General features: G+C 41.2%; 1 protein-coding gene across 1 annotated transcript in view; it reads right to left on the minus strand.

Moving 5' to 3' along the window:
* RYR3 (ryanodine receptor 3) overlaps positions 1-10,403 on the minus strand; it is a 361,967-nt gene that overhangs the window by 166,571 nt on the left and 184,993 nt on the right. The window contains 3 exon segments of the mRNA XM_057721476.1: positions 2,690-2,827; positions 4,243-4,345; positions 9,408-9,608. Of these exon segments, the coding sequence (XP_057577459.1) occupies positions 2,690-2,827; positions 4,243-4,345; positions 9,408-9,608 (442 nt within the window).

The raw sequence follows: 10,403 nt of genomic DNA on the forward strand, positions 1-10,403 counted from the left end.
ATGCAAAAGATTTTGGGGAATGTGCTGGATTGGGATATTAAAAAAGAAATATGACTTAGTATGGTGGGCTGCTACTGTCATAGGTTTTTTTTTTTAATCTCTTCATCATCATATAATCTTTTGAGAAGTTTGTAACAACTTCCATCACAACACGGCCTGGAATTAGTTTGGGCAAATCCCTGTAACACTGAACCAGCTAGCAGGACTCTTTTGGGTTTCATGACACTGTTGCTTCTTCTTTCCTAAAAGTTGAGGTTCCCTGCAGGTTATCTGGCCAACACCAACTGCTCATAGAGGAGAAGTGGCACCACCTACCCTGAAAACCCCAAGTCCAGATCTTTGGCTGGGTTGACTTTTTGATGTTGACATTTGACTACTGTTGGGTTCAGATTCCTACACATGATGAGTTAAGGGAGTGAGCTCCCTCACAGATGCAGTAAGCAAGATACAAAGATGATGTTTTTAAGAAGCCATTCTGTATGTGATGTGTGGGTTGGGGGCTCATTATACATATGCTGATAAATTCTTTGGTAAGTGCCATGTTGTGGGACAAAGGGAAGAGCATGGAATCAGAGTCAGAAGACTGCAATCAGGTCACAGCTTTACTCATCTGGGTTACCTTGGGCTGCTGACATCCAGTCACCTGGAAATTTTTCTGGAACCAGGTAAGGATGGAAAGAATAAGTGAATGAACCAGTATCCCTTAACTCTTCCGAGTCCTATGTTCATCAGCTACCCAATGGAACAGTGGAAAAACTAATAGCAGTAAACTAACACACATGAAGTCTTTGGTAAACTGTTAATTCACAATAGCGTGCTCTTCTCATTATTTAAACTTTTAATGTTCCATCAAATGCAAGGGTAAGAGAAATCATAAGCAATAACACGGGCAAAGTTACCAATATTTTAAAGGATTAGAAACCTTTATGGCAACTGGTTATGCATTCAGAAACATCATTTGCATTCAATCATGTGAAAAACAATTTTGAGGGGTGTGGCAGTTAAACCATCCCCAAGATTTTCTCTTAAAATGTCAGCCCTGAGTGAGGAGCTTTATGTCCCTGGAACATCTGGCAGGGAAGCCATATGCTGACAACCAGACATGCCTGGCCACCTTCTATTTCTGGGACTGCAGGATCGAAGACTTATGACACAAAACTTGAACCTCTCATAATTCTGCTTGTGGAATGCAAGCAGCGTGGGGTGAACCACGGTGTGTCCTACTGGGGTGGCCTTTCAGGTTTGCACATCCTGCCAGAACAGACAGAACATAATCCTTCTGCCTGAGGCCTGGGGTAGCAATGCTAAAGTTTGCAGTCCTTAGGGGCAGACACCATGCTTAGAGTTAGGGAGACTTCACAGAGCCAGGTGACTTAATCTAACGGACCCCATTTACCTAACACGAAGCGGTCACCTTGGAGGACCCCCTGGTTATGACATATTGTGTTCAAAAGAAGCAACCACTTTCAAAACCGACTCTCCACAGGTAACATGGGTCAGCTCAGACTACCTTTAGTTCTGCTTTGGCAGTAACCACAAAGGAAGTCTAAACTCACTTTTTTGGACCTTTGACTTGTGCTGGCCTGTCCTTACCAAAGACCCCCCTCTCCATGGTGACAAATAGGATCGATCTAGGGTTGCCAGTACAACTGCTGCCCAGGACCCCAGACACTCTTGCAGGGGCTTCAACGCTTGTGCTGATAAATGGGGAGGATTCTTTCCCTTCGGAGATAATCTGGCAAAGATGGAAGGTCAACAGAGAGGGCAATAAGGTGTATGAACCAACCCCTAAGTAGCGTTTTCAGACAAACTCATCATATCTTGACAGTCTATTGCTCCAGTCTATAATTTGAAAACATGTTCTAAATTGGATAGGAACAGGGAATAAGATAAAAAGCAACTATATTAAACCTGGGAAATTCCTTCTTTAAGCAAGCAAAATATGTGCAGAATTTGGTAGTAAAGAGCAGACTGATTATAATATACAGACAATCTTCCTCTTGAAATGTTAATGGTAGTCGTAATAGACAGTAAACGGCCTTGCAGAACAAATTATGATCTTGTTTCCACGTGGGTCGAAATGGCAAGAGTCATCTGTACTATGAGGATTAGAGAAGTGATTTGGACAAGATCTGAGAATGTTGAAAAATAGAAGGTCCAATTCCTCTTGGATGCTACATTAGGAAAATCATGGCCAAAACCCCAAAACAACTTCCTCCCCACACCCCACATCCCATGCCCGGTACTTCTTTTTTCTTCTTCTTTTTTTCTTTTTTTTCCCTGTACTTCTGCCTTATTATTATTACGTTATTTCCCCACTAGGGCAATTTTCAATGCTAAGGAAACACCACCAAAAGTGACAGAAACAACAATAGTTAGAAAAGGAAGACTCTGAAGACATAAAAAAGAAAGAATGGAAATCTGTTTGCAGGCCTTTAAACGTAGACAGACAAGAGCAGACTCACCAAGTAATCCATCCCTTTCAGAAAACTCTGAAAGTTCCTTAAGTTACAAGAAAAGCATAGCCACAAATATATAGCAATAACTTCCACCAATAACAGAATGCTTCCTTGAAGCTAAGCAGCCCTTCTCTATCCCACAGTATCTGTTTAGAAAGACCATTACCTTAATTAAGTCTTAGAGGGTCCCCAGGTTGGGAGTACTGTGACTGAAAGGCCCTGGTACTTACTAGGGCATCTCTCCTCCTCCTCTGTCGGCTGCTCCTTCTCTGGCTTGGGAGGGCCTTTGATTTTATACACCAAGGCACGGAATTTTCCAGTCCAGGAGGTGTCCTCCTCCTCCTCTTCCTCTTCCTCCAGAGGAACCCCTAAGCAAGTCACAGAACAGAGTGACAACCTCAAACAGTACATGAAGCCACCGCACAATTGAAAGAATGTAGAAACACTGCTTTCCACCCTTTGGAACTTTCTAAAGATACTATAGACAGCCTCCCATAAGTATTTATCTATATCATGTCTTTTGGCAAGTTTTTTAAAAAGATGATTTCTTGTATATAAGAACATCAAATAATTTCAATCCCAAGACTTAACTTTTCCTAACCTATACCCAAAATGAGCTCTAGAGTGTCCAAAAAGAAAGAATTAACCATGAGTTACTTCAGATGAAAAACTTATCTCTTATCCACACAGTACTACTGATCCACCCATGTACAAGCAGCACAATTGCTGAGAGCCACTTTAAAACCAGCAGATACACATCAAAGTAGGGATGGCTGGTTTAGAATCCTTAAGGGCAGACATGGCCATACATATATCAGTGCAGAAGCTAAAAAGCAAAGGGGATCAGAATCTTGGCTAAGCTGGGAGCAGAGACCCAACTAACTGTAGGTAAATTGGGTGAGGTTTAGTTTATGTAAAGATCAGTTCTTTTCTTTCCTTCAGAGACCCAGTTTCCTCTCTTAGATCTCAGCAACATTTCTTGTAGGTAGAAGAAGTTTCCATCATGTATTATGCCAGGATGATGTCCTACATCTTCTCTGACCCAAATAGTTTGGAGAGAATCATTTCTTGGACAATCAGTATCATAATTTAAAAACGCGGGTGAGTCAAAAATTATCCACACTCCAGTTACATTAAAACTTCTGTTGGCCGCACTGTCTTATCAGCACTTTCCAGCTTTCCGTTCAAGGCTACTGTCTCCCCAGTCACTGCTGTGCAGGTGTGAACGTGTTACATCAGTTCATTTGTAACTGCGGTGCGAGCAAAAATGGATGCCCTATTTGTGATTTGCACAAAAGAAGAGCAGTGTGCAGTGATTCGTTTTTTGTGGTCTGAAGGTGTGTACACTTCTGCCCACACTTGACACTCTGCAGAAACTTCGTTTTGAGGTATTGAAGCATCCTTCCTATAGTCCTGATCTTGCTCCATCAGACTGTCACCTGTTTGGTTCCCTGAAAGCAGCCCTAGGAGGACAAGATTCACTTCTGATGAAGAAGTGAAGACAGGTGCCTTCGCGGCTCGCAGCTCCACCTAAAACACTTTTTAATGAGGGAATGTGAAAGCTTGTTGACAGATGGACAAAGCATATTGAAAAGCAAGGAGATCATGTCGAAAAATATATCTTTCTTTTCTAAAAGTTAGTTAAAATAAATTCTACAGCCCGAGTGAGGATAATTTTTGACTCACCCGCGTAGAAAACTAACTTTGCAACCCCCCACGAGCTTCTAATGAAGGAATCACGAACAGACTTGTCTCGGATAAAGCTTTTATCTTGGAAGCTCACCGCAGTGAATGAGAAGGTCGTCGTGGAAGTCATACAGCTCCTCCCGGATCTCTTCTGGGCACGGGCAGTTCTCTCCCAGTTGAAAGTTAAGAAGCATGTTGATCTTTGAGGGACAAAGAATAATGGCTAGTTGGTTCTCAATGTCTGTCCAAAGAACTCAGATCCAACCTTAGTCAGACACCTAACAGTCTTTGCAAATTTTATTTAACTTGATTTTTTTTTGGTAAAGATGGCCAACATTTAAAAGTAGTTTTCTATAACTGAATCACTTTCCTGTACATCTGAAACACTGTAAATCAACTATACTTCAATAAAAAATAAAAATTTTAGAAAAGGGTACAAACTCCCAGTTATAAGACGAGTAAGTCCTGGGGATGTAATGTACAGCATGGTGACAGTAGTTAAAAATACGGTACTTGAAAATTGCTAAGAGAGTAGATCTTAAAAGTTCCCATCATAAGAAAAAAAAAATCATATAACTTTAACTGAACTTACTGTGGTGATCATTTCACAATATATACATATATCGAATGATTATGTTGTACACCTTAAACTATACAATGTGATGTGTTAACCAAATCTCAATAACTGGGGGAAAAAAATCTCACTACAGATACAAAAAAGGAAAAGAAAATATTCCAGCAATATTGCTTTCCATCACCAAAATACTGTCTCTGCCCTTCTTTGGAGTAATTATGTTGGTAACCATGGCTCTAATACCTATCTTTAGGAAGGAATGCATGATTCTGAGAAAAAAGTCATGCATCCAGGGCATGTTAAATGATATTTGGAGAGATGAGTTACGAGAATACAAAGATGTAAATAATACATTAATGAAACAAAGCCACAAATTATGAGATGGTAAAAAAAAAAAGTCGCTTTCACTTTTTTCTGATTATAAGGGTAATTTATTAATTACACAAAACTTGGAGATTATCTAAAGAAGAAAATTTACTGAGATCTCCCCACTCAAAGACAGCCATTGTCAATATTTTAGTTAATATATTTATGTATGCAAATTGAGATCACATTCTAAATAAACTCTTCTGAAACTCAATTTTTCCACTTAATTTATCCCGAGCACTTAAATTTTTCTTAACCTGATCTTTACCAGGTGTACTTCATTTCATCACAAGGATGAACTGCAATTTATATAAAATGTATATAAAATTAATGATCTGCTATGAAATAAAGTTGTTTCTTTTTTTATCCTTGTAAATAAAGTTAGTTTGAATTTCCTTTCATATAATTTTGTTCACATCTCTGTATCATTTTCTTAGGATACACTCATAGAAGTGAAATGCCTGGATCAAAAGGTTTGCGCATCTTAATGGCTTTTGATATGAATTGCCAGACTGCCCTCCAGAAAGCTCACAACAATTTGCATTATTATCAAGTTTATACAAGACTGTGTATTACTTTGCCATCTCTATTTCAGTAATAAGAGTTAACATATTTTCAAATATTTTCCAGTTTAATGGGTGAAAAATGTCATACCTCTGTTGCTTTAATCTGCATTTAATTGGTGAGGTTGAACTTGGTTTTTCCACACAGAAGGACTGTTTTTATCTCACAGTTTACAAATTTCCCATCCATGTTCTTCCTCCATTTTTCTGTTGTGTAATTATCTTTTTAAAAATTAATCGGCGAGCGCTTTGCACATCTCTAGATTATTAACTCTGGGTAATATATACGTTTCCCAGTTTTTAGTGAGCTTTTAATTTTAACAGAATTTTTTTGACATGTAGATTTTATGTTTTGCAGCCAGCCTATCATCTTTTCCTTTACAGTTTTGTGTCAGAGATGCTTAACTGTTTCTGTGCCATGGACCACTCTGACAGTCTGGTAAAACCCATGGATTTTTTCTCAGATTACTATTTTAAATACCTAAAATAAAATATAGAGGATTACAAGGAGAAGCAAATATATTGAAATCTAGTTGTCAAGATGATAAAAACATTTGTGATATAGTAACATATATACTTATGTATTAACCCATTAGACAAAAAGATTTAGCGGCAGGTCTCACATCCACTGTGATCTTGAAGTAGTGATGAATGTATATGATATTTCAAGGGATTAGAACCACTAATACGATATGAAAAAATATGCAGTTTCTGTGGGTGACAAAGTCAGGTACTTGCTTTGCTGCCTACATCAATAATTGAAAGAAATGCTGTTAGAAATTAATGAAAAGTTGGTGAAAATAAAGCTGCTGCTCAGATTCCTGGATGTCTAAATTCTTTCACAGACCCATGACCCCAAGTTAGTGAATATCTGGAGGCACTGAAGTAATAACTACAGGTAATTTTGTCCATTTTGCTGTGTCAGGAGGGATACCCCAAACACCAGGCAAAATGGTATTTTCTTCTTCTGTTTAGGATATCTAGGTGAAAAAAATTTACAATCTCATTTATTAAACCATGAACCTTCTTTAATATTGTTAGGAAGATCCTTAGTCAAAGCTTCGACTGCAAACAAGCTTTTGGAAGAAGGTAGAGGTATTGTTTATAATAAAATAATATTTGTAAAATAGGTTGGAAAAGTAATTTTGGCGATTCTTCCACAATGTTAAATTATGGTAATTATATCGGCAACATATATGGATGGGTTGTTTATTAAATAAAAACAAGATCTGAAGATCTGGTTTCAAGAATCTGAAAGTTAATTTCTTTACTGAAAGATCTTTTCTTTTGGTGAAACGCTTAGGAAGCAAGTGGTCCATCAGCCCTTAGGGTGTAACCAAAAGGCGAGTGAGCTGAATTTTCTGCTGCAGGTCATACCGTTTAATGACATCCTTTTCAAAGTGAAAGACTTACAGACTGTGCTTGGCTAGTTTGCCAACAATCACTGGACTAATCTTAGCTTTACCTACCTTTGAACTTAGCTATATCCCCCAAGTATGTTTGTTATATCTCTCTGAATAGTGTACGGACATAGGGCTGAAAACCTCTATTTTATCCTCCATGGTTACAGAAGAATGATGTAATCATACTACTGTTTTAAAATTCAGATTCCTATGTATCCTATTTTCCAAGTGATATTCCATTCCAATGCCCTGAGATTGAAATCCTCCCCATCCTTTACTGATATTAAATTCTTATTTAGAAAGTTCTATGGGTAGGTTTCTTCTAGAAATGAATACTCTGGGAGGGGTGGCAGATGGGACAGCTGAGTTTGGTAACAGTGTCCTTCCTTTTATTTCATTTCTAGACCAGCAGCATCAGTGTAGCCTGGAAACCTGCTAAATATGCGAATTATTGGGCCTTACCTTAGACCTACTGAATCAGAAACCCTAGAGGTGGAATCAGCAACCTGTTTTATGCAGCCTTCCAGGGGTTCTGACGTCTGCTCAAGAATCACTGGTCTCACACATTAGAGAAGTTCTTGAGACACAGACCTCTGAAACGGGTCTGAAATGATTGTTCAGAGGATTGTCTAGAAGGCTAAAGGAGGAAGTGACGGTAGGTCCTGAGGATGGCAGAAGAGAAGGTAGGGAGGCAGAATGGGGAAAGAAAGGGTGGAGCCAGCAGGACCCTTCCAGGAGCCAGGATGCTGAGCTGCGTCTATGGGGATACTGTCAGACGGACAACCCAGTCCTGGCTGGGTTAAGGAGATGCCAGAAAATATCCATTAAACTCTAGTCACTGGCTCACTGACAGAAGGTCACAGAACATGGCATGAGGCGAATGCAAATACCTCTGACACTAAAACTAAAGATAGCTCGTCGTACTTACACAATGTTTAGTACCTGACCGATTTCCTGCTAAGCAATCTAAGTGAATTATCTCATGGGATTCTCACAAACATTATCCGCATTCGGCAGCCTGAAGAAACTGAGACAGACAGAAGTAATGCACCCAAGATTACACAGTGAGTGATGGTGGAGCCAGAACAGGAGCCGGGGTCTCAAGCTGACACTGGTGTTTTAATCACTACATCACCCGCCTTCCCATTTTTCACAAATGCAAGTCAGCATCTGCCCAGTGAAATAGGGAATGTTCACACCTGTTGCCAGTCTAAAAGGAGCCTGACAACAGTTGTAAAGACTTCAAGAATAATTCACATTCACTGCATTTTCCTCAGCACAGCACAAAGCATCTGCCCCCACCAATCCACAGGGCCTTTGCATCCTGCCTCTAGCAAAGAGCTCTGCTCTTTATCAAGGCCAGTATCATTCAAAGGAATCTTAAAAAGCTAACATAGGTGGTTCATTTTTAAGCCAATGTAAATATCCGTAGCCTATAAAACAGGTTTTAGGAAAGTACTTGGACCAGGTTGTGGAGGCGCCATTATTATAAAATGGTGGTAATTATACGGATGACATTTATGGATAGGCTGCTTATTAAATATATATAAGATCCAAAGATTTGGTTTTGAAGACAGAAAATAAATTTCTTCACTGAAAGATCTATCTTCTCTTTTGAATACTGAGGGAGCTGTGCCAAGCGGCCTGCAGGATGTATGTGAGCAGCTGAGCAGCAGGGACAAATGGAAACTATCATTTTACAGGATGTCCCTCCCTCACCTGCAAGCTTCTCAAGAGGATTTTCATTCTTTTCAAAGCAGCCTTCCGATCTGGGCGAGACTGAGTACGAGATGTGGTACCGCAAAGAATGGAGACAACACATCCCAGGAGAGGACTCCCTCGCCTGGGTCCCGCTCTGCAGGCTTCCTGGGGCTGGGGGGTGTTTGGAGGAGGTCTAGGTCACAGCGTGAGGGGTTTGGGCCCTTGGATGAGGAAGACTGTGCACCTACCCTCATGAGCTGGGAAATGCTGACTATTGTTGATCTCTGATGGAGAGTAGTGACTACTGGAAGGACCGGACAGAAATCCCTCTAGGGGGTGGAAGCCGGATCCTGACAGTGATCTGGTCTGTGACTCACAGATAGAGGCCCTGGCAAGACTGATGGAGGGAAGGGAGGAAGCCCAGCCCGACATGTGCTTCTGGAAGGCTATCGTCCCACCTAAGACGGCCGGCAAGTGCTCACGGGTCGCCTCAGCCCAGGACCAGCCTGTTTCCTGGTGCTGGTCAGGCTCTTTCCATCTCCCGCAGCTCTCCTGGCTGTCCCCACCCCGGCACAGAAAGGTTTCGTGTACCCTGCTTTGTCAGGTTCAAGTTCTTCCCTAGGAACGGGATAGAGGCTCAGGAGGGGTTTCTCACCTGCTCCTGTGGAGGTGAGCGGAACTCCCTGGTCTTCCGGGCGGTCAGGGCCGCAGACATGTTCAGGGCCTGCATGAGCTCGTTGTAGCGGAACTTCTGATTTGCCTGGAGCTTGGAGACATAAATGTCACCAAAGGCCACGATGGCCTCCACCCGGTGCTGCAGCTCACAGTCACAGAGATAGCTGAGGAGCTCACACATCTGCAAAAGTGTACACACACGCGAAAATAATAATACTTCATGTACATTGGTGAAGCAGCTATCACCCCCATTTTGCAGATGGTAACACTGAGACTTAGGCAATTTAAGGAACTTGCCCAGTGTCACACAGTAAGCATAGAGCTATTACTGGAATCCAAGCTGGCCATTATTGGATGACTCTGGATTACTACTTGAACCCAGAGCCCAGCTCTTCACCACTGAGACCAGGAGAACAACAGGAAAGTGAGCTCATTAAACACAGAGCATGCCTGCCTGTGGAGACAGAGAACAGCATGTAGGAGAGCATTCTCCCAGGGCTCTAAGCTCAGTACAAAAATCCACCACCGAATGGTACATATGAGCACTGGGTCTCCTTCCTGACATCTTCTGGTTCTGGATGATGGGAAAGCGAGACTTCCACTTCCCTCCCCATCTTTCATTGTTTCTGTTTATCGGCACTGTTTTTCTGTGATCAGTTCTTCAGGATTGTTATAACTAATCTTATCACCATTAGAATTTATACTAATAAGAAAAACAATAGCCATACCTTACTGAGCACTAGCTATTTGCTGGCCACTTGCCATACTTTATGTGTGTTCCACATATTTTTACTAAAGTTTAAGTTCTATGAACCCACCTCCACTTAACCCATCACACGTGACTAAAGAACACTCTCCGGTGTGTCTGGGCACAGACAAGGCCCCTGGTGATGGGGTGCTGTCACCTACCAGGACAGTCTCTGCACATCTGCGCACCTCTGTTCTCGCCAGGTAACCTGGAACCCAGAGCTTATGC

The sequence above is a fragment of the Hippopotamus amphibius genome, chromosome 2 (assembly GCF_030028045.1).
Source record: "Hippopotamus amphibius kiboko isolate mHipAmp2 chromosome 2, mHipAmp2.hap2, whole genome shotgun sequence".
Lineage (NCBI taxonomy): Eukaryota > Metazoa > Chordata > Mammalia > Artiodactyla > Hippopotamidae > Hippopotamus > Hippopotamus amphibius.